Source organism: Panthera onca, chromosome B2 (genome assembly GCF_046562875.1).
Source record: "Panthera onca isolate mPanOnc1 chromosome B2, mPanOnc1 haplotype 2, whole genome shotgun sequence".
NCBI lineage: Eukaryota > Metazoa > Chordata > Mammalia > Carnivora > Felidae > Panthera > Panthera onca.
The window spans coordinates 67865620-67893477 of NC_138343.1; the positions used below are offsets into that span (position 1 = coordinate 67865620).

General features: G+C 33.9%; 1 protein-coding gene across 6 annotated transcripts in view; it reads left to right on the plus strand.

Moving 5' to 3' along the window:
- SENP6 (SUMO specific peptidase 6) overlaps nucleotides 1–27858 on the plus strand; it is a 115070-nt gene that overhangs the window by 29659 nt on the left and 57553 nt on the right. For 5 of the 6 annotated variants that reach the window (XM_060615981.3, XM_060615984.3, XM_060615987.3 and 2 more), the window contains 4 exons: nucleotides 4231–4373; nucleotides 5425–5529; nucleotides 10184–10204; nucleotides 20524–20594. In XM_060615981.3, coding sequence (XP_060471964.1) covers nucleotides 4231–4373; nucleotides 5425–5529; nucleotides 10184–10204; nucleotides 20524–20594 — 340 coding nt within the window. The remainder of the gene's footprint in view (nucleotides 1–4230; nucleotides 4374–5424; nucleotides 5530–10183; nucleotides 10205–20523; nucleotides 20595–27858) is intronic. The other variant, XM_060615983.3, reaches the window with a different exon arrangement.

The following is a 27858-nucleotide window of genomic DNA, read 5'->3' on the forward strand; positions in this document are numbered from 1 at the left end:
ATGTATCATCTTGAATTTTATTTTTTTTTATTTATTTTTTTTATTACGCTTTTTTTTTGAGAGGCAGAGAAAGACAGAGCACAAGTGGGAGAGGGGCAGAGTGAGAGAGAGACACAGAATCCAAAGTAGGCTCCAGGCTCTGAGCTGTCAGCACAGAGCCCGATGTGGGGCTTGAACCCATGAACCGCGAGATCTGAGCTGAAGTTGGACGCTTAACTGACTGAGCCACCCAGGTGCCCCTTGGCTTAAACAATTCTTAAAAGGGAAGATGAACTTTCTACATTTATATAAAGGAATATTTAGTGCAGTTCCTGTTTGGTATCTGTAGAATAGTTGGTATTCCAATGGTGAGTCCTTTCTGGAATAACACAGTTTGTTTCTGCTTTTTTCTTGTTAAGCATCATTATTTATATTTCTACAGCATTATAAACAGCATTATAAAAATTTCTCATGCAGTATAGTATGGGAGCACATAGACTTTGGAATCAGACTGGTCTTTAAATGTTTAAAGCCGTTTAACTAGTTTGGACAGGTTGATTTGCTTTTTCAGCTCACTGATCTTCATAGCACAAGGATAGAATGTCAATAGAGTTTAAATGACATGTGGTGGAGAGATTTTGTTAAGGAGAGAATTGAAGTGGGAAATTAATCCTATCACTCAACAGCAGCAAGTAATTGACCTGTTTTAGGTGTGGTTGCTGAATCCCAATCTGAAGAACTACTGAAATGTATAAAATATGGAGATTGAATATAAAGTAACTAACATAATGCCTATTCATAGTAAGTATTCACTAAATATTAGCTTTTGTAATAGCCTAGATAGAATGAAATTGTATGATCAGCCCCCTTTTTTTTTCAAGTTTTTTTAGAATTTACTTATTTTGAGGGGCACCTGAGTGGCTCAGCCAGTTAAAGCGTCCGCTTACATAGGTCATGATCTCACGGTTTGTGAGTTTGAGCCCCATCATCGGGCTCTGTGCTGACAGCTCAGAGCCTGGAGCCTGTTTCAGATTCTGTGTTTCTCTCTCTCTCTCTACCCCTCCCCTACTTGCACTTCTGTCTCTATCTCAAAAAATAAACATTAAAAAAATGTTTTTTAATTTATTTATTTTGAGAGGGAGATAGCGCAGGTGGGGGAGGGGCAGAGAGAGGGAGGACAGAATCCCAAGGAGGCTCTGCACTGTTAGCACGGAGCCCGACATGGAGCTTGAATTCAAGAAACCGTGAGGTCATGACATGAGCCGAAACCAAGAGTCAGATTCTCAACTGACTGAGCCATCCAGGTGCCTTTATATGATCATTTGTTAATGGAAACTTTTTGCTTCTGAGATTCTTAACAGGCTATATATATCAAAATCACCCAGAGCATTGACCCTCCAGTGTTAGTGTTCGTCAGAATCACCTGGAAGGTTTGATAAAAACATTGCTGGACCCTACTTCCAGAGTTTCTGATTTAGGAGATCTGGAGTGGGGCCTGATAATTTGCATTTTAAGTGTTTGCAAATGATGCTGGTTCTGCTGGTCCAGCAACCACACTTTGAGAACCATTCGTTGACTTAAGGCATTTTTTCAGAATAACTTGGGGAAAGGGCTAGGTCACAATGACTAGATAGGCCTAGTTTTCCTCAGATGAATGCATCTTAATGACCAGTTGTTAGACTAAGAGAGGATACCTGTATTTCTAATTGAGTGGGAACTGTTGATAACTGAATTCCTACCCATCTGCCCATTGCAGGGATAGGCAGTTTGTGTATATTTTTGTTAATGCATGAAATAACCCTATGACTATAAGGAAGGTTACCCAGCTAGGAAGAGACAAGTCTGTTTGATTCCTAAATGGTTATCTTTCCACAATAATGCTATTCACCAAATGCAAAAGAGATTGTATTCTTCTAACAGAAATGAAAGAGTGTGATAATCCCATTATCTTTATCCCCTGTGGGTTTTTTTTTCCCCGTTTTTTAATTGTTTCTTTTGATTTGATCATGTGTCTAATTTCTTTGAGTCTGCTATGAATGTTAATTGCATATGAAAAATCATGGAGGTAGTTGGAGGCCTAGAAAATTATCTTTTTGGAAGAGAAATATATTTACTTCTGGCTTGTTACTAGGAGCATTAGCAGTCTCAGTCTCAGATCACCTTAATCCAGTGGTTCTCCAGATGTGGTATCAGCATCACTTGGGGACTTGCTAGAAATACAGATTCCTAGGCCCACCCTAGACCTAATGAATAAGAATAAACTGTAAAAGGTTGGACACAGCAATTTAATTCTGTAATTAATTATGCAAGTAATTCTGATTTACATTAAACATTTGGAACTTCCTTAATTGAACTGAAGGTTGAGATGATTAGAAGCTGGATTTCAGTCTTTACGAAGGCTATTATTCATAGCCTATCATTCTCATCCAAATTTTGAAGGTTTATGAGGCCAGTCACATATGGTAAATGTGCATCCCTGCTTTTTGTTTCTCTAGCTCTCTGTTGGAAGTTCCGACTTAGCCTCTCAGTTGCATCTTCTGGAATCAATAGATGCATCAGGGGAAAATACAAATCTGGGCTCAGGTCTCTTGTGTTTCTTGTTCCTGATCTTAGTTCTTAATTCTTCACTGCCTTCGGAGTCCTCAGCTGTCTCAAACATACATTTTTTTAGTTTGCATTTTGTCCAGGTTTTTTTCTAGTTGTTTTCAGATAATGGAAGGAAATTGATCTGCATTACTTAATGTGCCATTGCCAGAAATGGAAGAGTCTGAAGCACATGGCTGTAAAAGATTAGGAAGTAACAAAATGTCTCAAGGAGGAGAAAGTGATAAGCAGTGTGTCAAAAATAGATCTTTTTGGAATTTTGTAATGTAGATTTGCCTAAAAATAAGAATAGTGTTGGCAAAATGAACTCTGTACTCAGGAGGACTTTTTTGTGAGAGAGATTTTTTTAGGGAAATGTTAGGTTTCTATGGAGATCAATTGTGGAATAAAAGCCAAGTTCCTCTCTTCTTACAATTGTATTTTCTTGTATATGAGTGGAAAATAAAATATTAGGCCACTGATTCAAAAATAAAGTAAATAAGAGGGGTGCCTGGGTGGCTCAGTGGTTGGGCATCCTGACTTTTGGCTCAGGTCATGATCTTATTATGGTCTGTGGGTTCGAGCCGCGCGTTGGGCTCTTTGCTGACAGCTCGGGGCCTGGAGCATGCTTCGGATTCGGTGTCTGCTTCTCTCTCTGCCCCTCTCCCACTTGTGCGCTCTCTCTCTCTCTCTGTGTGTGTGTCTCAAAAATAAACATTAAAATAAAAAAAAAATAAATAAGAATGATTTTGAAAGTGTTGTTTTTGGGTAAATTATCACTAAGAACTGTGGACCTTTGTCTTAATGAGTCTGAAAGTAGCTTTTATTTTTTTTTTTTTATTATTTTTTTTAACGTTTATTTATTTTTGGGACAGAGAGAGACAGAGCATGAACGGGGGAGGGGCAGAGAGAGAGGGAGACACAGAATCGGAAGCAGGCTCCAGGCTCTGAGCCATCAGCCCAGAGCCTGACGCGGGGCTCGAACTCACGGACCGTGAGATCATGACCTGAGCTGAAGTCGGATGCTTAACCGACTGAGCCACCCAGGCGCCCCTGAAAGTAGCTTTTAAGTGTCTGATGTGATGAATGTAGTAAGAGTAGGTTTCTTTGTTTAAAAGAATTTTCCAAGGAATGGGCCATCCTGTTGTCACACTGTAATCTCCCCAAAGTGATTGTTGATATGCTATATATTATCACTGGCAACAATGAAAGTATCAAGACATTTCAGTTTCTGTGTTTGTTTAGAAACTTTGATGCTAAGGCCAAAGTCCTTGTGTAAATTGAAATGATGACTTATTACCACATTTGGCTGTACTTGTCCTACAAATAGCAGTAGCAGGGGAAATATTTTTCTTTACTCTCAGTAAAGCTCTGTTTGAAGATAGTCTACCCTTCATGTCTTCTGTTTTTCTCTTTTAATTATCTTAAAGACCTTTGGAGACACTTAAATGAAGAGAAAATAATATGAACACCCCTGGTCCTACATATTTGTGTTCTCTTTAGGAAAAAAAAGTATTACAGTTGAATTATTCTTAAATTCATGACACTGTCATCCTTCTCTCCCGTCTCCAACAGCTGGTACTATTGTTACAGCTTTTTTAATAAGTGAGTTTTCAAACAACCATATTGTGTTTATTGACTCTTTAACATTTATGGATCTTTTTACAGTTAAATCGTCAATCTGAAATTGTTTCTACCAGTTCTGGTGACCCCTGGAAGACATGTGCGAGACGAAACAAGGCTGACAGTTTAAAACCTTTGAAAGGCAACCCAATTGGACTTAATATGTTGAGCAACAATAAGAAATTGAGGTATAGTCATTTCAGAAAAGATAAAGGGTTTGACACCAAAAATTAACTGCCTTTGTGGCCAGTTGACCCAGCCTATACTTTCACCTTTTTAGCAGTGCCAAGAGGTAAAGTTGTACCAGGGCGTGAATTCTTTGCTTTGAATTTGGGATTATGGTTGACTGCAGTGATTTTTTTGGTTCTGAATAAAAATATTGCAAGAAAATTTCCAGTAGACTGAGATTTCATTAGATGAGCTTCCTCTCATATAGTTAGTAAAATGTTGGTCATAATACTAGAAGTAGAAGGCACTGGAGGGTAGAAGGGTCATGTCTCCTTTAGGGGACACTTAATCAGGATTATCTCAAAAGGGATTTTTTTCTTTTTCTTTTTTTTTTTTTTTTTTTTTTAAGATTTCTTATTCCTCTTCCTTTTCTAGTTATAATCCTTAGGGGTTGTCCTAGTGAACCACTTTTACTGATATGATTGATTGTGCTGTTATACCTCCCAGAAATAGGATTGAAAAGCACTGTTTCAATTTCAGTTGTGTCAACTTATAGAGAGAAAACTATGGTACATGAAGGCTAAGTAACTTTGAAGTCAATGGCAGAATCAGAAGTAGAATTTGGGACTCCTGACTTTTTTTTTTCTTTTACTTTTTTTTACAGTTAGTACATTTGATTTTTATTTTGACATATAAGAAATCTTTGTAATACAGTTTAAAAGCTTTTTTTATGTATAGTTCCTAACAGAATAAGAAAAAATATATCTGAGTTAATTTATTGGATATCTTACAGTACAGAACATTCATTTGGATTCCTGATTTCTATTCTAGTGTTCTTCTACTGTTTTATCTTCTTTCATGAATTGTATTAGAAACATTTCAGAGACAAATTCAGAAAGTGGAAAACTCCTGGTGGACAATTTAACATGGTCATTGGATAGATCTGTAAAAATACATATTTTAGCGTGGAGCTTTTTGTGTGTATGTGTTCAGATTTGAAAGGATTTATTTTGCATGTGTGTATGTAATTTTTCCTCTGTTCAAATTATTCTTTGTTTCTTGCATCTGCAGTGAAAACGTACAAAATGCATCAATATGTTCTGGAACTGTAGTTCATGGTAGACGTTTTCAACATGCTAATGTACAGACGTCACTAGTAAAAACAGCAGCCCAAAGGTAAGGATTCTAATTGCCTTTGTTTAGTATATACATACCATCCTCTTTAATACTTCTTCACTGTTTTTTTTTTGTTTTTCCTTTAACCAACTTTTTTACTTTGGGGAACTTTACTGTGTTTCCGTTGTCTGTAACAAGATATTCATGTCTCTGAAATAATTCATGTCCTAAGAATTTTATTTTATATCTGCTTTTGAACAAATCACGTTCTGTGAATAGAGACATAAATGAAAACCTTTCTGTTACATTATATTCCAGTTAAATTAATCTGATTTTACAACATTGACTGTACAACATTTGACAAGAAATCTTCAGGTGGTAGGTTTGCTCTGATAAGTAAAACTAGTTATTAGCTCATTTTAAGATTTATTGGATTTCATAGTTTCAAAACAAATCACATTATTAGCTTTCATTGGAAAAATTTTGTGTTTTAATAGTTTTAGTAGATTTGGATGTTCTCATTGATCATGAAAGTAATACTTAAACCTTGAAATAATGAAAGTAACAGTGGGGAAAGCTTGGTGTTTTAAGTGCTTTGGAGGTTTTTCATAACCATTTTTTGAATGGTTATGAAATTTCAGTTCAATTTCAGTTCTGGGTCCATTTCAATCGACTAAGAAATTTTTAGGCTTCAACAATAAAATAAATAATCTAAATTTTTGCCTTATGAATAGTTGTGTAAAATGTTTTTATGAATAGTAAAATTTGAAGATTTGGTATATATGTTCTTCATTTTTTAAAAATGTCAGTCGAGATTATTGCTCATTCATAAAATGTGTCCTGACTCTTAGAAACCGTTGCTATGTTTGCTATGTACATAGATAGATTGGCTATAGCATAATAGATTTTCAGCCTAAAAACCTTAAATCTTTCTCGTACTTTCAGATAATAAAATCTTTTGCTTAAATGTATTATTTTATCATAGTTTTCACATATTTGAGAAATACAACTAAAAAGACCAAAAGAGAAATTACTGCACATACCAAAAACTTGTCTTATCTTACTGTAAAGTACACAAATCAAGCTCTCTAGCCAACATGTGGCACAAACATGAGAATAAATAATAAAAGGAGGGTAATTAGTAGAGAGGCAAAAAGGAGAGACACTATTTTCACACACTGATCACACTGATAGAATCCAATGCTGACAAAGATTTGTCTTTTTTCTGAAATGTGGTCCATGTTGAAATACTCATCTATAATTTATAATTAAGTGATACGTTCTGCAACCAAAATTATTGTTGCTTTTGAACTTATTTTTTAGTTTGGAGTTATTTGCAGTGTGACCTAGTTTCTCCATACCTCCTTTCATCATTGTTAATGTTAAAAAACTGATTTCAGTCTGGAAATTGGTTTGTGTTTTGTTTTATTCTAGGTCTTGGCACCTATTATACCTTGCATATGTATTATTGTTCATCTGCATAAAAGGCTAGATTCTGTTAATAGGAAATGGCATTTACTAGTAAAATATTGTTTCTTTAAAACCAAACAAACCTGAATTAGTTTATAGAGAAACAATCCTGAATGAAAATACTTGTTCTTACAACTAGGGGCAGTAAGGAAAACTGAAAAGTCATGTCAGCAGGGCAGATTGTATTTATGTTTGTCTCTTATTTACAGAATAAACATTTCTTATGCTTACTAAAGTGTGATTGTCGTTAAAAAGATTTTGACATTCAAAAACAGGTCACTGGGAGTTTTCCCAATTTTCTTCCTTCAAAATCATTGAGTGATTTTATGTTACATACTAGACATAGATGAGGTACAGAATAGTCAGAGGTGAATATAGCAAAGTCCCTGCCTTCCCACTCAAGTTTGATTAGGGTAGAGGACAGAAAGACAAGTAAACAAATGATTACATGGTAAGTGCAGTGTAGTAGACACAGTTTGCGTAGTGCTATTTACAGAGAAGGAGGCAGTGAAGAATTCACAAAGGAAGTAGTAAAGAAGCTTTTTTTTTTAATGTTTATTTATTTATTTTGAAAGAGAGAGAGAGCATGCGGAGGAGGGGCAGAGAGAGAGAGAATCCCAATCAGGCTTTGTGCTGTCAGCACAGAGCCAGCGGATGCAGGGCTTAATCTCACACACCCTGGGATCATGACCAGAGCCAAAATCAAGAGTCAGGCACTCAACCAACTGAGCCCCCCCAGATGCCCCCAAAGAAGCTTTTGAGTGTACTCATTAGAAAAGACTCCATGCAGTAGGAACCACATCTCCAAAGGCATGAAGAAAGCTTTCACCAAAACGGTTACCACGAAACTTTTGGTTTTAACTAGTATAGTGTTGGCACAGTTGTTATGCTTCAGATGAGGTGAGCACCCTGGTTTTTACTGGCTTTTACAGTTTCTCCTAATTTTTCCTATTTTCTCAACTCTTAATTTGAAATTAAAGGAAATGCCATAAGCTGGTAATTCACACACACAGTCCTCTTGGGGAGAGTGGTATAATTTGTCTTTTAAAAGTAAATCATACCTGCATTTTGAATAATTTGCAGTTGTTTAGTAAGATGTGGGAACAAGTACATCACACCTTTTTAATCCAAAGGGAATAAATGAAGATTGTTAAAATATCTGATAAGATTACTACTATTAGAACTACTCTTTGGGAGAACATTAGGATTTTAATCTATTTTCTTACTGCTACTACAAATGTTAATATAAGTTATATTTAAAAGAGGTTGTTTGTATACTAATAGTGATGAAGGAGGGTAGTCTTAGTATGGAAAAATGAAATGCAGAAATTAAAAGGTCTATATAACTCTATACCATCTCCACCCCTAACTTCAGTGAGACTTGCTAAAAGAAAACATTTACTGGTTTATGTTTTATTTACATTTTCACTTGTTTTTGTTTTTGTTTTTTATTAAGGATAGGTGAAAAGACTTGTAAGGACCATAGGGGAAAATGAATGTCTACAAAAGCATATATAATCCATAAATGGGAAAATGGGCTCCTGGAATAAGCAAGATTTAATTATTAATGAAAAGCACCACTTTGAAAGAATTTTTGAAGTCTTAAATCAGGTCATGGATACCAGAATCAATCAGTCTCTCTTTTTTCCTTCCTTTTTAAAAAATTTTAAGAACACTAGTACAGCACTAGTTCAAGAATGAAATAGTCCAACAAGAATGTAAGTTGACATTTTTACAAAGTCCTACATTACTAATAATGGCTTCCCTATCCATTTTTTAAAAACTTTTTTTTCTTTTTTTTTTCTAATATATATGCTCCTCCAGTGCAGGACTTGATAATAAACACATATTGAGGAATTTTATACAAGTACAGTGACTTATAAATTAAATATCTTATCATAATAAATGCATTTTCTTCAAGGATAAGAGAAATGAGCATGGGCATATGTATATTTTTTTGTTTTGTTTTTTGTTTTCTTCCTAACTCCCTTGGTTTATTGGAAAGAACCAAACCTGTTTCTACTGCTACTCTGTCTTCTACTTATTTCCTTTACTCTATACAGGTGAGTTTATAAAACAAAAACGATAGACTACTAAACTCTTCTCACTTCTTGGGCACAACAATGTAGAGCTAGAAATGGCTATATTAGGTGTTAATGCCTAACTTTGAGTTTTCATTTTAGTTTTCCTGAAGCTCCAGAAGAAATAAATATATAAGCTAAGCTGGACTTAAAGTTTCATGTTTATATTTTATTTAGTTTAATAGGGGTGTAGTAATATTCCCTCAGTTTTTTGTTATTTTTCTAACATAAATTTATTTTATAGAGATCATCCTTTTTTTTAATGGTAGAGATAAAATTTCAAATATGGTATTCATGTAAGCTTATAATTCTTTACTATTGAAATTTAAAAAAAAATAGGTCTTTTCAGTGTTGTTTGTATAAACCCACATTACTATTTTTTCCTCTTAATTTACTATGATTAATGTTTTACTTGTTCCACGTTATTGGAATGTGAGAGTTTATATGGGGACTCGGGGAGTTTGTAAACTATGTTTTGCTTACAGTTTTGAATATTTTGTTCATTTTATAATAAATAATTCTAGGTTATGAATCTTATTCTAAATTGAAGGTTTTTGTAATTTTACTATTGAGTAATTGATATTGATAGCTTTTTAGGTTTTCCTTGAATGTGGAGAAGGGTGGACCGGTTATAAATTGTATTTTTGATTGGAGGCCATGATTTTAAATCCAAGGCCTTTCCTTGTGTCTAAAACCATATGCTGCTGTATTTAATCTATGGCTTTTATCCAAAAGTTCCAACTTAAAAAAATTTTTTTTTCTTATTCAGAAGCTGATTATCACACCTGATAACAGAATTGGAACCACTAAAAATTTATAACTTTCAGAAAATTTTATTGTTCTTTGAAGACAATATAACTACTCTAAACCTATCATCAATTGGTTGATGGTTAAATAAAGCTCTCCCAAGAATCTTTCATATCTTTGTACATCCTTTTTTCTTAAATATGTTTAGATATAAATTTTCTATATTAACAAAAACTTAAAAATAATTTACTTATCTGACAAGATTCAAAACTTAGTATATAGTATATATATAATGTGTTTAAAACAAATTAATCACATCAGAGTTTTGCCTTATTGACCGCAGTTACTAAAACTACAATGATATATCAAAAATGAGGTCTTGCCTCTTACATTTTTTTTCTTTTTCATGTTTTAAGCAGTCTGGACCAAAAGGAAAGGTAAGCTTAATATTGATGAAATTAGAGCATGGATATAACAGTAAGATACCAGATTATTTATATGCTTTGAAAAATATCCATTGAGTTCATCATTAAAGTTTATTTATTATTTTAATAAAAGGAAATATTGATGGTAGAACATGATATTTGACTTTGGTGGCTAGTGTTTCACCATAATTCTCAATATGGTTATATATTTACATTGATAGGACTACTTTGCTTTTACTGATATACTTTTGTTTTTATACTTTTTTAGATAGAGTTGAGGGGGAAGTGGAATTAGAATGCCTTAAATGTAGAGTTAAAACTCTAAACATCAATGTATGCCTATTCTGACCCAAAACAATTTTATGATTGCTGATTGTTCACTTTGTAATAACATTGGCAGGCACGTGTCCTTTAGCAGAAGTGTTGAATGATATAAATAACTTCAAAATAATTTTTTAAGAATGCACAGTTGTTTAATTACATAATTTTAACTCTATAGTTTCTTTAAAGGTGTATAGAAAGTAAAGAGGACAACTTGTATTATTTTATAAAATGCATATATTCCCCCTTACTGAACACCACAGTTCTGAATTATAAAGATGATCCTGTCAACAAAAAATTTAGTCATATTTTATAATTCTGAAATACTTCACAATTCTTACATGTTTTAGGTGAATGGATTGGGCAGATATTTTAATCTACTGGGGAAGAAAAATTATTTTCTCATTATGTTTATTTTTCTCTTTGAAGCATTATTTTCTGTCAGATATAGATGGGTCATTATATCTTTAAAATTTTTAACTCGTAAGTGCTACATATTTTTTTGAAATCCATTAATAAGATTTTTAAAATATAATTGCTAAAGAATATACATTAACTCTTTATACAGTCATAAACAAAACAGACTCATTTTATGTAAATACTTTCCTGTATGCTATAGTAGATAAAATGTAAGTACTCTAATATTCTCACAATAATATAAAGATCTTAAATTATTCTGTTTTTCACAATAACTTTGTAGGGTTTATGCTGATTTTTTGCACTGTTTTGGCTTATGCATATTTCTGTAGTGGAAATTTATTCATTGATACATTCAGCAAATGTTTTCAATGACTTTATGTGCCAGGCACTATTCTAGGGGCAGACAGAAATCCCTACCCTCTTGGAATAATACTGGAACGGGAGTCAGAAGATGTGGAATTAAGTAACCAGCAGTATCAGGCACATAACTTACTGTAAAATGAGGATAATAATATTTGCCCGATTTTAAGGAGATTTGTGAGGAACAAGTGAGATAATGATTTAAAACTGACTAAACTATAAAATTTGAAATTTCTTTAAGTAATAGATGATGGGAAAAAAAAGTAATCTTGACATTCTGTCAGTCTCTTGTACTAAAATTACTGCCAGGGATTAGATATGAAGCAGCTACTCTTTATAAAAAACTTGTAATGAATATACCTAAGTGCTTTATTCAGCAGCATAGTTATCTTTAGGTTGAATTTAGCCCATTAATCTTTGGATCCTTACCTAAAATTATTTTGTGTTTATCTTTGTTGGAGATTAGCTGAGAACTTTTGCGATAGTACATTTTACTTTGTGAATTCTTTTCACATAAGCCTTTTTGTTCCCTTCATGTGAACACTAAGCTACATCTTTTTTCTGATCTTTAAAGAGTACTAGAAGGTCCTTTATCTTTATCCCTCAACACATGAGAGACTATAAATTTTTGAACTAAATTATTTATAAGAGAATGGTTTAATAAACAAAAAATAGATACTTGTGGAAGGTAAGTCTTTTCCAGGCTTTTTTTCATTTGTGTACTGAGCACAGTGAGGTGTGCTTTGAGTTTGAAACTAGGCTGGAATAAATAATAAATAGCAGTATTAATATCTAGAGCTTGAAAAACTTCAAAAAATTGCTGCCATTTTGTTGTTGTTGTTGTTGTAGGTGACTTTGACAACTTGAATGACTCGACTTCCTTTCTGACAGATAGGTTCTAAATACAGTATATTTGGTAGCACCAGTAACCTAGAATATTTAATCTGGTATTAGAACTGGTTTTTCCTCCCTAGGTAAAGAATCTGTTGGCCCATTATGAAACTGAAGCATGCAGTGATTTTCCAATTTAAAATTTTTAAAAATACTTATTATTTATTAGTGTAAAAAGTATGTGGATATTGTAGAGAATTTTGAAGCATCAATAAAGTACAAAGATGAATAGAATACATCGAAAGAACATAGGTAAAATACTAGAAATGTTTGCATAAAGAGTATGTTTGAAAGATAAGTATTATAGAGATTTTATAATTTTCTGAAGGCTCTCAAAATAGAAAATTATATTATTAGGATCCTGATGCATTTCTTTTTCAATGTTTTTTTTCTGTGTGCTTTTTAATATATGCATTTCACCTAAATGCATCGTAACATTTTCACTTTTATTTATTAATTCATAAGCTTTTATTAATTCATTAAAAAAATTTTTTTTAACGTTTATTCATTTTTTGAGACAAAGAACACGAGCAGGGGAGGGGCAGAGAGAGAGGGAGACACAGAATCCAAAGCGGGCTTCATCCAGGCTTTGAGCTGCAGCACAGAGCCCAAAATGGGGCTTGAACTCACGAACTGTGAGATCATGACCTGAGCTGAAGTCAGACACTTAACTGACTGAGCCACCCAGGCGCGCTTAAGTTGACTTTTAAAAATGATTTTTAATGAATGCATAATAGGTTATCCTGCAGGTATTCATAATTTATTTACTCATTACTTCATGACTTTTATATATGACACATTCAAGTACAACTTTGTGTATAAATTTCTAAATGATTCTCTTAAGATAAATTCTCTGTGAAAGGATTCTTTGGACTAGGTTACAAATATTTTTAATGCTCTTGATAAGTGCTATTAAATTGTTGAGAGAGGTGGTACCAATTTATTATAGTATTATAAATTGCTGTCTAAAGATATCTGAAAATAAAATTGCATTTAGATGATACTGTCTTCCTTATAAGAGTCGTCTGAAACTTTAGAAATAATAAAGTTGAGCAAGATGGTAGGCTACAAGACTAATAGTATTAATAGTTTCCTTCATTCAACTCTGATCAATTGGAGTATGTATTGGAGAGACCAAAATTTTATTTACAGCCACAATTAAATATCCAGTAATAAAGTTAATAGTTATAAAGCCTTTATAAATGTATCTAAAGATGTACTCGAGACCTCTATTACATTCTTTATTAGTTTACTCCTTAAATGCAATTTTAGACAAAATCTCAGTGACTTTGTTGTCATTTTAAGAAATTTGATCAGTTAATGCTAAAGTTCGTTTAGGAGAGTAAATATTTGAGAATAGCAATAGACTTTTTGTTTTTAAAGAATAAATGGAGGAAGAGAAGAATGATTTGCCTTTCCACATAAAATGTATTGAAAAGAAAACAGTGATTGAATATGGAAACTCTAGAAGACTAGGAAGAAGGAGAATAAACAGTCTAGAGTCTGGGTATATTGTTTCCAACCAAGATGTCCAGTCAATAAATATAAACAAATTTGCAGTGTCTTATTTTTTTTTTTTAATGTTTATTAGAGAGAGAGAGTCAGAGTCCCAGGCAGGCTCCATGCTCAGCACAGAACCTCATGCAGGGCTTGATCCCATGACCATGACATGAGATCATGACCTGAGCTGAAATCAAGAATTGGTTGCTTAACTGACTGAGTCACCCAGGCGCCCCTGCAAGTGTCCTTAAATGCCTGAATTATGATATTTGCACCTTGGGTGAAAAATTAGTATTTTGGATTTTTGCATGGTGGCTAGTAGTGGCTCAGTTTTTACCAACACAACCATTCTTTATACAGTTATTTTATACAGTTATTTAACCTGATAAATGGACTCCTGACTGCATACAGCCTTTTAGATATACACGTTTATTCATTCCAAATATTTATCAAGTGCTTGCTATGTTCTAGCCATAAGGATATAGTGATGAACAAAAAGGACAAGATCCCTGCATTCCTGTGGTTTACAAATTTTATGGGCAAAGACTAATAATGAACAAGTAAAACATGAAATAATAAGTTCTATGTAAAGAGTATAATTGAGTGATGTTACAGAGAGTGACAACATGGTTTCTTTAGATTGCATGTTCAGAGAAACTTTTTATTAGGAAGCTAACATTTTAAGCAAGGACTAAATGAAGAGTCAGCATGCCATGATCACAGAGATAGCTTTTCCAAATAGGGAAGAGAAGGTGCTAAGATAGTTTTACAAGAATGAGTTTGGTATGTTCAAGGAAAAGAAAGAATGACCACTATTGCTGGAGTTTGGGGAGCAAAGGAGAAAATGTTATACCATGTGGGTTTGGCAAGGTCAGCTAGGACCTAGGTCTTAAAAGGCTTTGTAAGGTGATCTGAAAAGTTTCTTTTTTTTTTTTTTTTAAGTTTATTTATTTATTTATTTTGAGAGCAGGAGCGAGAGCGACAGAGAGAGGGAGGGAGAATGAATCCCAAGCAGGGCTCCACACTGTCAGCATGGAGCCTGATGCAGGGCTTGAACTCACAAACCTTGAGATCATGACCTGAGCCAAAATCAAGAGTCAGACGCTTAACTGACTGAGCTACCCAGGCACCCCTTTGAGAGTTTTGGGTTTTTTTTAATGTTTATTTATGAGTGTGTGCATGTGTGCACGTGCACCAGAGGGGCGGAGAGAGAGAATCCCAAGGAGACTCCTGTGCTGCCAAGTGCAAGCCCAATGCAGGATGCAGTCTCATGACCTGCACAAGATCATGACCTAAGCCAAAATGAGAGTTGGACGCTTAACTGACTGAGCCACCCAGGTGCCCCAATCTTTGAGAGTTTTTAAAAAACAATCTTTTGTATATGATTTATAATTTGGTACAATAAACAACTTCAGTGGAATTTAATTAAGAGTAAGCATGTTCTACTTTCCAAATATCAATGTGCTGGAAAGGAAAATCAATGTAGTCTATGACTACATATTCAAAACTATCTCAGCAAAATGTTGGGAGTTGAGGAGGTAGAAAAGTAGAAATAAAAGGAATCTTAAGGCCTTTTTCTGGGAGAGTTGGGAGGGGTAGAAGTAACAGGATTTTAAAGACCTCATCTCATTAGGGATGCAATAGAACATCTTGCTTGAATAAATGTTTGGAATCTTGATAACGTGTTAACAGAAATATGTAATTGGAATAAAGGTTGAGAGAGGAAAGGTAACTATTTGTTAAATTAATTAGGGAGGGAAAACAAATGAATAGTAATTATGTAAACCAGTAAAAATAGGGGAAAAGAGGAAACTGAAATATATACAGATATTAAAAAATGATAGGTAATAAAGATGAAAGGAAAACGTGAACTCTGTCAGTTGTTACAGTAATTGTGATCAGGTTGAATATATTTAATAGCAGACAAATTGGTTGGATTAAACCCAGTTATACTATGTCGTTTCTAAGAATCAGACATTAACAATCTATAAGGTAAAGGGTATTTAGAATCACAAAAGGTGAAAACAGCATGAGTTAATTTTAATAACAAGATGGAATTAGGAATTAGAAGTACTAAATAGGAAAGGCACCTGTGTGACTCAATCAGATAAACGTCTGACTCTTGATCTTGGCTCAGGTCATGATCTCACAGTTCGTGAGTTCAAGCCCTGTGTCAGGCTCCACACTGACAGTGCAGAGCCTGCTTGGGATTCTCTCTCTCCATGCCCCCCCCCCCCCCAAACTAGATAGATCGATCTCTCTCTCTCTCTTTCTCTCTTTCTCTCTCCCTCTCCCTCCCTCTCTCAAAATAAATAAAATAAACTTTTTTTTTTTAGAAGAAGTATGAAAAAGGAAAAAGCATGTAACAGGCATAGTCTATAAAAGTATAACAACTTAACATATAAAATGTCCCTAAATATTTAAAATGCAAGAAGTTCTTAGAGTATAGCTGTGGGAGATTTTTAGTATATCTCAGAAAATTACACCAATTTATGAGTTTAACATGAGTTTGGAATAATGAATTTTAACATTTGAATATGAATACATTTATTTCATAGAAATGTACATCTTATAGATCAGTTAGAGCAATGAAAAGATTAATAAAATGAGCTATAATTAAAACCAAGCAAAAACCAAGACAAAAACTCAGCACCTAGATCCTGGTTTCTAATACCACTCTCTAAGAAAAAGAACGTGGAGAAATGGCTGATTTTAGGGATGGGGTAGGGAAAATACAAAATGAGTGTGGAGTGTCCTGTATTGTTAAAAACCAAGCAAGTACTCAAAAAACAAAAGGGTATTTGCTTCAACAGCACATATACTAAAATTGTAACATTAAAGAGATTTTCAAGGCCCTTTGTAAAAAGGTGACCTGTGGATTATGAAGCATTCTATATGTCTGTAAATTTTACATTATATGTATTTTATCAGAATTTAAAAAAAGAACTGACATCACATCAAGCAAGTGGACAAAGGAGCCAACTGAAAGCACTCCCAAAGACCAAAACTAAAACAATTGGATTATAATCTGAAGTATAAAATAAATACCCATATATCTTATTGATAAAAATTGGTTGAATAAATGAATCATTTATTTACTCAAATTATCCTAGGGTTTTACAAGCTATTTAAAATGAATTGAAGGAAATGGACAGTTGTTTATTATAGAATTCCAAATAATCTGCGTAGATATTCCACTCTTCAGGAAGTGGGGTTTATCTACCCTCATCCCTTTTGTGGGCTGGCCTGACTGATTTGTTTATTTCCAAACAGAGTGTTGAAAGGGAAAAATAGTAACTCTAGAATGGAGAAATCTGGCAACCACTACCTTAGCTAAATGATCAAGGTTAACATCACCAGTGATAAATCGTATTGATATTATGTACTTCCTGATGTGATGTGATGAGAGGGGCACTTCAGCTCTGCAGTAACCTTCCCCCTAAATTCATAACGTTGGTCTAATCATTAGAAAAACATCAGAGTACCAAGGTTGAGGGGCCTTGACAGTTCTCTTCTAAAGTGCCACGGTCATGAAACATCATGTAAGACTGAGAAACAGAGGAGCCTAAAAGAGACATGACAATTAAATGAGGTGGATCCTGGAACAAAAAGATATTTGTGGAATAGCTGGTGAAATTCAGGTAAAATTTGGCATTTAGTTATAGTAGTGTACCAGTGTTGGTTTCTTTTTTTGACGTATGTATGATGATGCTGAAGGTGTTAACTTTAGGAGAAGCTGGGTGAGGAATATAATTCTGAATTGTCTTTAACTCTCATGTAAATCTAAAATTATTCCAAAATTAAATTTATTTTAAAAACCTTTCAGAGCTGAGGCCTATCTAACCTCTAATAAAGCAAAGCATTTTGATGTTATTTCAGTAATTCTGTACAGAAGAAAAAAAGCTTTCCAATTGTTTTTGCAGGTTGTAAAATGTTGAGTTCATGAGGTGGGTTGTTGTTTTTTTTTTTTAACTATACAAACAGAAACCCTCCCAAGCAAAAAAATCCTCCCACCTTGTAGATAACAGATGACAAAGAAGCTTCTGTGCTTCTGCTTGGTTTGAGGGAAAGAAATATCCACTGGTAAATTAAATCCTAGACTTGAGCTTCATACTGGCTTGGAGTTTGAAATGTTAGTATCTGTAGAGTGATAGCACCCTCAAACTAAGAAATTAGTATAAAATTTGGTTTTTGATCACCTAACAATTTTTTAAAAACTAAAAATTAAAGAACACAAGATAGTTTATGGCTAGAAAGTTTCTAAAAATTTTCTTGTTAAAGTAATGCTACTTTTGTCCTGAAATCCTTGTATTGTTATATTAAACTTTACGGTATGCTTTTATTTCTGAAATTTATTTATACACTATTTAAAAGAAAAATTAGTTTCCCCTGTTTATATAAGGAAATATGGAGCAAATATTCAATACATTATGGCTATTAAAATCTGGGAATTTTGGTAAAAAAACACAGACTAGTTTATTAACATTACAATACATGATAAAGTCACGGATATTATATGATGTATTCTGTGTGGTGTTTGTTCCCCATTAGCAAGGCATAGTTCAGTGCACTGTGTCAGATTGCAAAAAACATGGTGCATTCAGTGCAGCATTTTCACCAACCCCTGCACATGTATGATTGGTTGTCTCAGATGATTTATGTCAGTTATTACTGAGTAAACCTGTGTTTATAGCATACCCCGGAATAAGTCATCAAACAGGTTCAAAGTACAAAATCTAAAATATCTATTTTCAGATTTTGTGCCCATTCTCTGTCAAATAATTATTTTCTGTATTGATAATCCTTAGTATTTAAGAATGTATACTATTTGTGTTATTCACTATTTTACCATAATAGTATCATTGTATTTTGCTTTAGATTCATTGCCTCTGTTGCATTTTAAAGTTGATATCTTTATTTTTCCAAGCAAATAATTATAAAAATTAAAGATTAAAAGAATGAATTATCTGCTTTAAAGATAAGACTATATTATATTCCCTTTAGTGTGAAAGTGTATGAACTATAAAACCATGAGTTTTAAGTTTAATAAAATTAGCTAAAAACCTATCTTCTTCATAGTGCTAGTACTACTACTATCTCTAAGGCAAATTCTTATCTTCACAACTTATGTCCTCATGAATCTAAAATTTTGTCAGGGTAGACATTGCCCAGTTGTACAAAAATGCAGCTCAAAAATGAAAATTCCATTACTTATCAATATTGATGCAATTTCCAGATTTCAGATTCTGGCATTGCTATTCAATAGTTGTGTGAATATAGGCAAGTTAATTAACTTTATTGTGCCTCCATCTCCTCTATAAAGTGCTAATAATAGTATATACTTCGTAAGGTAATTGTGAAGATTCAAGTACTTGATAGATATAAAGCACTTAGAACAGTACCTGGCACATGATGCTCACTATCTGCTAACTCACATTACAAACACACTACTATCCTTACTCTTTACTCTTTTCTTCTTGTGTCATTTTCTTATCTTCTTTTTTAATTTAGGTCCTTTGACTATTATAACATAAGAATATAAAATTCTTTTAGAAAAATTTCTTTAGAATTTTAATTTACTTAATTATATTACTCCGATAGGTATTGATCACCAGTGTGAATGAATTTACAAATAATAGAATAGCCTCTTTTATTTTTAATTCCCTGGTTAAGTAAAATGGGAATATGTTAGAAGTTTTTATTTAGGGTGAGTAAGTAGATATTGTAGTTCCCAGGCTTATTGCACTTTTTGTAAATCTTGAATGCTTCCATCCCACAACTACCTATAGGTTTTTGGCTTTACCCCCAAATTAGTGTGTATTTGGATTTATGTGGTATTTTAGGATCTTTATTTTCTGAGGATTATGTTCAAAATCCTGAAAATTGATTGTATATAAAGTGACAGTGTAATTTGATGTATTTTTTCAAGTATAATTATATCTCCATAATATAGTGTAAGAATAAGATACTTGTTTCATATTGCTGGTTTGGGACATAACATTTTTTGTGCTGTTTTTCAAATTGTCCTCAAAGCCAATATCCTAATCATCATTTATTCCTCTAGTTGTTGATATGTTTTTAATTACTTAGAAACATTTACAGCAAAATTGGGCAAATTGGACATTTTTTTTTTAATTTTTTTTAAACGTTTTATTTATTTTTGAGACAGGGAGAGACAGAGCATGAACAGGGGAGGGTCAGAGAGAGGGAGACACAGAATCCGAAACAGGCTCCAGGCTCTGAGCTGTCAGCACAGAGCCTGATGCGGGGCTCGAACTCACGGACCGCGACATCATGACCTGAGCTGAAGTCGGCCGCTTAACCGACTGAGCCACCCAGGCGCCCCAAATTGTACATTATTAAATAGCGGATTTTTTTAATTCAAAAAATGTGTGACAATGAAGTATTACATGCTCTTGTTTTTAATGTGTTTTATAAATTGTGATGGCAGTTTCAAAAGAAAACTAAAGTTTTGTACATTGAGGGAATAAATATATAACATTGGTGACTACTTTGAAAGGACAATAATAACTTGGATCCATTTATTAAATATTTGTATGAAAGTTTGCAGTGGGGTCTGATGGATTAAGAGTCCATCTAAAATGTAGTCTAAAATGTAGTCACTGTTCTTAAAGATCTTACAATTTAGTAGGGTTTAGCATATTTGTATCATATAGTTTTATTATTTTATAGTATTTTTTTATACGGCAAGGAAGCTGTGGTTTGCCTTTTTTGGGGGGGGGTTACTTTTAATAAACACATTGTAAGTGATTCCGCACCTTTTTGTTCTGAAAATATATTTTTCTGTTAGAATAATCTATGTAAATTTCCTTTTTTAGGAAAGAATATCCACCTCATGTCCAAAAATTTGAAAATAATTCTGTAAGGTTGAGTCGGCCTCAAGGTGTCGGTAAGTGTACAGTTTTATTTATTAACACCTGTGAAGGGTTTTGAATAGTTGTATGAAAGAAAGGTAGAAATAGAGATATGACACTGGTTTTAGAATATTCCCAAGTATAATAGAAATACACAGAAAAGCATTTTTTGAACTGATTTGAAGTTTTACTTACCTGTGACCTAACATTTTCGGGGAATAGTTACATACTGAAGAGATTACAGTTTGAAATCTTTTTTTTAATTAGGATTTGCACTAAATTCAGGATCCACATATTAACTGTAGATGGATTATAGCTTCAAAATTGTGTTTGGGTGAACTATATTATAATCTTGTATAATGTAGTTTTCTTGCTTTAAATGGTTATGGTCCTAAAATTTAGAACATATTCGGCAACCACTGAATTTTAAAGAGACCATACCTGATACAATTATGTTAATAATAGATGTGGAGAAAAAAAGTTGTGGGTAGAAATTTTTGTTTTTATTGACATAATCTATTAATATACTAATATTAGTGCAAAAATAAAGGCAAATAATATTTACAGAAAATGTTTCACCATCAAATTGATTTTCGTTATCTAGAATAGTGATTTTTTAAAAACATATATTTTTTAATGTTTATTTTTGAGAGAGAGAGCGAGAGAGAGAGATAACGACAGAGAGGGAAGGAAGGAGGGAGGGGCAGAGAGAGGGGGACAGAGGATTTGAAGCAGACTCTATGCTGACAGCAAAGAGCCCAATGCAGGGTTTTATCTCACTAAGCATGAGATCATTACATGAGCCAAAGTCAGACTCTTAACCGACTGAGCCACCCAGGCACCCCTAGAATATTGAGTCTTAATCTGTGAGTTTGTCCCAGTCTTTTACTTGCTTAAACCATAGCACTGCTTGTTCTTATCCAAAATCTAATTGATTTAAACAGCTGAGTTTTCCTGATAGCTAAGAGTTTGTTTTTTAAAGCATCTATATTCTTTTCTACTCTTGAGTGGAAATCTTTTATTTGTTTATTGAACATGGCCCTATTTTATAAAGAGAATATCCCAAACTCCTATTCATCCTTTTTTTTTTTTTTTAAGTTTATTTATTTTGAGGGAGAGAGAGAGAGCATGAGCATGTGTGCAAACATGAGCAGAGGAGGAGCAGAGAGAGGGGCAAAGAGAGGAAGGAGGAAGAATGCCAAGAAGTCTCCATACTGTTAGTGCAGACCTAACACGGGACTCAACCCCATGAACCATGAGATCATGGTCTGGGCTGAAATCAAGAGTTGGACACTCAACCAACTGAGCCACCCAGGCACCCCTCTTCATCCTTTATTAATAACTTTGTAGTTATTATGAACGTGAATTACTGTACTTGGCACTACCTAGTTATGCTCTTTAAGTTTAGTAATAATTGACTACCCTTTTCAACATTTATTCTGTTATACCTTAAGTCTTTATTGAACTCTTACTAAGTACTGGATGCTGAGTTAAATGCTTTGTATTTATTATTTACTTTTGTCCTAGCTCCTTATCCAAGATCCTTTAAGCTAAATTTAACTTAACCTACATTGGATACAGAGGAAACTGAAGCACAGAGGGATTAGATAACTTACTCATGGACACAGAGCTGGTATTGCAATCTAGGCCTAGATGATACCAAAGCTCATGCTTGAAACCACTGTGCTTTACCGTTTTCTTGCTGGATCAGAAAGTAAGTTATTTCTGATCCTCAGAGAACTGCACAATAAGTGTTATAATTCCCATTGCACAAATGCATTTTGGTAAGTTAAGTGATTTGGCCCATTCATATGGTTTTAGATAGAAATCAGCCCCAGGTTTGTTGCAAATAATTTTTAAAGTTTGATAACATTCATTTTGTGGATAAATAATCCTTAAAAATTTTTTTTAGTTTTGAAATATTTTTAGACTTACAGAAAAATTGTAAAAATAGTACATAGTATCCATTTATCCTTTACCTAGCTTCCCCTAATGTTAACATCTTACAGTCACAATAGTACATTTATCAAAACTATGAAATTGGCATTGGTGGCTCAGTCGGTTGAGCATCCAACTCTTAATTTTGGCTCAGGTCAGGATCTCACAGTTTGTAGGTTCCAGCCCCGTGTTGAATCCCTGCTTGAGATTCTCTTTCTCTCTCTCTCTGCGCCTCTCCTCACTTTTTCTCTCTCTCGAAATAAACTTTTAAAAAATATTAAAGATAAATCTTGATTTTATTTTATATTGAAAATCAGTCATGGTGGCAGCTACACGATAGAGAAGACAACTGTTTTTCTAGTTTGAACGACTGTAAAAATAGTTTAAAAAGCCAGTACATAACCAGAGTAACGATAGTTGTTTATGTTCTGTCCCTCTTCTTGGGACATATATCTGCTTCTATTATGAAAATTTTCAAACGTACAGAACAGTTGACTTTTATGGTGAATACACATATTTCTACCACATGGCTTCTACAATTAACACTTTTCTCTGGTGCTTTATTATATCCATTTGTACATGAATTCATTTTTTTATGCATGTTAAATTGTAGATATCCATACACTTTACTCCTTCCTAAACCTTTCAGCATTTCTATCATTAGAGGTCAATATTTGCTCATAGTTCTCTTTTTATTAAAAAGTTACGTACATTGAAATGCACAAATCTTAAGTGTACAATTGAATAAATTTTAATAAGTACACAAACTTTTCCAACGCAAACCCCTGGGAAGACAGCACAGATAGTATCATCAAAATTTCCTCATATTTTTTCTCAGTCCTCACTCCTGACCCATCAAAGGTAACCATTGTTCTTATTTTTCCCTGCATAAATTAATTTTGCTTATTCTGGGACTTCATATTAGTGGAATAAAACATTATGTACTCTTTTATGTAAGACTTTTTTCGTTCAAGATAATTTGTTTTGAGATTGATCTATGTTACTACATGCATTAGTATTTTTTCCTTTTTAGTATTCCATTGTATGATGTACCAGTTTGTTTATCCATTCGCCTGATGGTAGATTATGGGTGGTTTCCACTTTTTGACTACTGTGAATAAAGCTACCATGAACATTTTTTGTTTTTAATGGAGGACCTTGTTTTTGTTTTGTTTTTTTAAAATTAGATTAAAAATTTATTCTGTATGTTCAACCAGCTAGTCATTTTTACTTGTAATAGCTTCCATATTCTGACCTTTCTGCCTAGCTGGAAATAGTGTGGTATATTAAAAAGATGTTGAGCTGGAGAATCCAATAAGAAATATTCTAATCTTGATGTTCCTACTATTTGGTCTTGGGTGAACATTCTGTTTTCTTCACTTGTATAGAAACTGCTTTTTGTATACAATGAGTCTAACAAAGTAATTTAATCTTTATAGGAATACTGACTAAAACTCGGATGCTCTAGACTGGAGTAGCTTCTCTGTAACCTCTGGTGTTAGTTGTTAGGAGCAACTCTTTGCCTAGAGGCCTCCTCTCTTTGCCTAGAGGCCAAGTCTTTATGTTTCTGGATCTTCGAGTGAATGAGTATCTCTGTGTGACAAAGTTAAGACATTTTCAAAGATGATGTAGTAACAGCATTTCTTCCTTTCACTCATGTAATTTCATCTTTTTAAAGTATGTCATATGGTTTTATCTTCTGCTGTGTGATTCATTAATCCATTAAACATTTTTTGAGCCCTTAGCTTGTACAGTTTCTAGACACTAGGAAAACATGTGGCCAAAACATTATTTTCTGCTCTTTCAAAGCTGACAATATAATGGGAAGAAACAGATCAGTACAAATAATAACAGTAAAATACAATTAGGTGCTAATAGAAATACAGATTAAATGCTGTGGAAGCTCCAAGGATTGTTTATTTATGCTTAGTGTGGGGCAGAGGCAGCTTCTTAGCAAAGAATGGTTTGAATTTACTTAAATGGGGAGGGCTTTACTTGTGAAGAGAACAGTAATATGTAGAGCATGATAGGACATACACCCTGGAGAAATGAACCTCTTTGAGGAGCAGTTTGTTTGGAAGACTGGAACATCAACATAAACTTTTGCTTGCAAAGAGATAGGGTTCTGAATTTTTTCCTTAGCTACTAGAATCATTGAAAGATATTAAACATTAGAATGTAGTCATATTTTTTGTTAGATCACTTTGGCAGTAATGAGGAAGGATTCATTTGGAGTGAGGGAAATCAATTTAGGCCAAGAGTTAAGTATCTGAAATGTACTGTCAGTGGTGTTGGAGAGGAAGTAATGAATTTAAGAGCTGTTAGTAGAATTCCCTTGAATGTGAGGAAGGAGGCACAAGGAGAAGTCAGCTATTATTTAGATTTCCAGCTTTCTTGTCCAGGAAAGTAAAGTGTTTGAACTGTACAAATGCTGGAAAGGTAGAATTCACTTAGTGCAACTCTGTGATTACAGTAACAAGAATAATTGTATAGACTTCTTTTTTTTTTTTTTTAAATGTTTGTTTATTTTTGAGAGAGGGACAGAGTGTGAGCAGGAGGAGGGCAGAGAGAGAGAGGGAGACACAGAATCTGAAACAAGCTCTAAGCTCTGAGCTGTCAGTACAGAGCCTGATGTGGGGCTTGAACTCATGACCGTGAGACCATGACCTGAGCCGAAGTCGAACATATAACCGACTGAGCCACCCAGGTGTCCAAATTGTGTAGGCTTCTTAAGACAGTATCGTATTTCAGACTCAGAAATATTACATAATATTGATTTGTATGTGTAGGTAACCTCCTTCTTTAAAAAAATTCAAAGATAAGAGGATATTAGAGGCACTTGGGTGGCTCAGTTGGTTAAGTGACTCGATTTTGGCTCAGGTCATGACCTCACGGTTTGTGAGTTCAAGTCCCATGTTAGGCTCTATGCTGGCAGTGTGGAGCCTGCTTGGGATTCTTTCTCTCCCTCTCTACCCCTACCCCACTCATGTACCTGCATATGCACACGCTCTCTCTTTCTCTCAAAATAAATACACTTTTTTAAAAAAGAGGATATCGGGGTGCCTGGGTGGGTTAGTCGCTTAAGTGTCAGACTCTTGACTTCAGCTCAGGTCATGACCTCATGGTTTGTGAGTTCAAGCCCCTGTCAGCCCAGAGCCTGCTTGAGATTCTCTCTCCTCTCTCTGCCCATTCCCTGCTTGCTCTTTCTTTCTCAAAATAAATAAATAAACTCAAAAAAAAATTTTTTTAAAAGAGGATATTGAAGATAGGAATATGGAAGTATTTAACAAATTTGGGATTATGAAGGTAGAAAATTTTGGTTTGTAGACTCATTAACTTGTGTTTTAGAAACATGTATTGTCTTGCATACTTAAATCTTTGCTGATAAAGTCAGAGTGTAATAAATTATTCTGTTTTGGGTGTTCATTCAATCACTTAAAAATTCTAATTATGTCCTTAATGAAAAGTGTTAAATTTGCATTGAAAAATAGTGAGGAAAATCCTTTTGTATTTCTTGAATAACAAACCATTAGGCTGAATATTAGTTTAGTTTCCTTTATCTAAACAGTTGCACCCAATGTTTGAATTGTTTTTTTATTACTAATCTAAGAAGAGTCACTAACTTTGTGTGTGTGTGTGTGTGTGTGTGTGTATGAGAGAGAGAGACAGATTGATTGACTGGTTCGTTGTGGGAAGTCCCTCTGCTGTCTTAAAAACAGAATAAACTGAAGAGAATATTGGTACGCTTGATGAGAGTGGTCCACAGTGTGTGCAGATCCTGGTGAGGAGTGAAAAGTAAAGCTACCAGGACATGATTATAGGCTACAACTTAAAGTTCTGGTTATTCTTTTATTAATATTACTTTTTATTGATGTATAGTTGACATGAAATAATGCATGTTTCAGGTATACAGCATAGTGATTCAACGATTATAAATTACACTGTGTTCATCACAAATGTAGCTACCATCACATGATTGTATGTATACAACACAATTACAATACCACTGACTATTCCCTATGTGTGCCTTTTATCCCCGTGACTTATTCATTCCATAACTGGAAGCCTGTGTCTCCTACTCCTCTTTACGCATTTTGCCCACCACTTCTCACTCTTGGCAACCATCAGTTTGTTCTCTGTATTTATGGGACTTTCTGCTTTTTGTTAGTTTGATTTGTTAGATTCCACACATAAGTGAAATTAAAAGGTATTTGTCTTTAGGGGCACTTGGGTGGCTCAGTTAGTTAAGCATTCATCTTCGGCTCATGTCATGATCTCACAGTTTGTGGGTTTGAGCCCTGTGTCACGCTTTGTGCTGACAGCTCAGAGCTTGTAGTCTGCTTCAGATTCTGTGTCTCCCTCTCACTCTCTACTCCTCCCCACTTGTGTGCTCTGTCTCTCTCAAAATTAAATACATAAACATTAGGAAAAAAAGGTATTTGTTTTTCTGTTTGACTTATTTTGCTTAGTACAGTACCCTCTAGGTCCATCCATGTTGTCACAAAAAGCAAAATTTCATTTTTTTTTTTTTATGTCTGAGTCATATTCCAGTGTGTATGTGTGGGGGGCACATCTTTATCCCTTCATCTCTCAGTGGACACTTAAGTTGCTTACATATTGTGGCTATTACAGATGATGTTGTAATAAATATAAGGGTGGATAAATCATTTCAAATTAGTTTTTTAGTTGTTTTTGTTTTTGTTTTTTATAATTCTTTGGGTGAATATCCAGTAGCAAAATTACTGGATCCTATGGTATTTCTATTTCTTAGTTTTTTGAGGAACCCTTATACTGTTGTCCATAGTGGCTGTACCAATCCTCATCAATACTTACTTCTTGTCTTTTTAATTTTAGCCATCCTGACTGGTGTAAGGTGATATCTCATTGTGGTTTTGATTTGCATTTCCCTGATAATTAGTAATGTTGATTCATCTCCTCATGTGTCTGGCTTTGGAAAAATGTTTATTCAGATCCTCTGCCCATTTTTTAATCTGATTGTCTTTTTGTTGTTGAGTTGTGTAAGTTCTTCATGTATTTTGGATGTTAATCCCTTATCAGATAATAACACTTGCAAATTTCTTCTCCCATTCACTTGGTTGCCTTTTGTTTTATTGATGGTTTCCTTTGCTGTGCAAAAGCTTTTATAGTCCCAGTTATTTATTTTTTCCTTTTTTTCCCTTGCCTGAGGAGACAGATAGAGAAAAATATTGCTAAGGCTGATGTCCAGGAGTTGACTGTCTATGTTTTATTTTAGGAGTTTTATGGTTTCAGGTCTTGCATTTAGGTCTTTAATCCATTTCGAGTTTATTTTTGTGTAGGGTGTAAGAAAAGTGGTTCAATTTCATTCTTTTGCCTGTGACT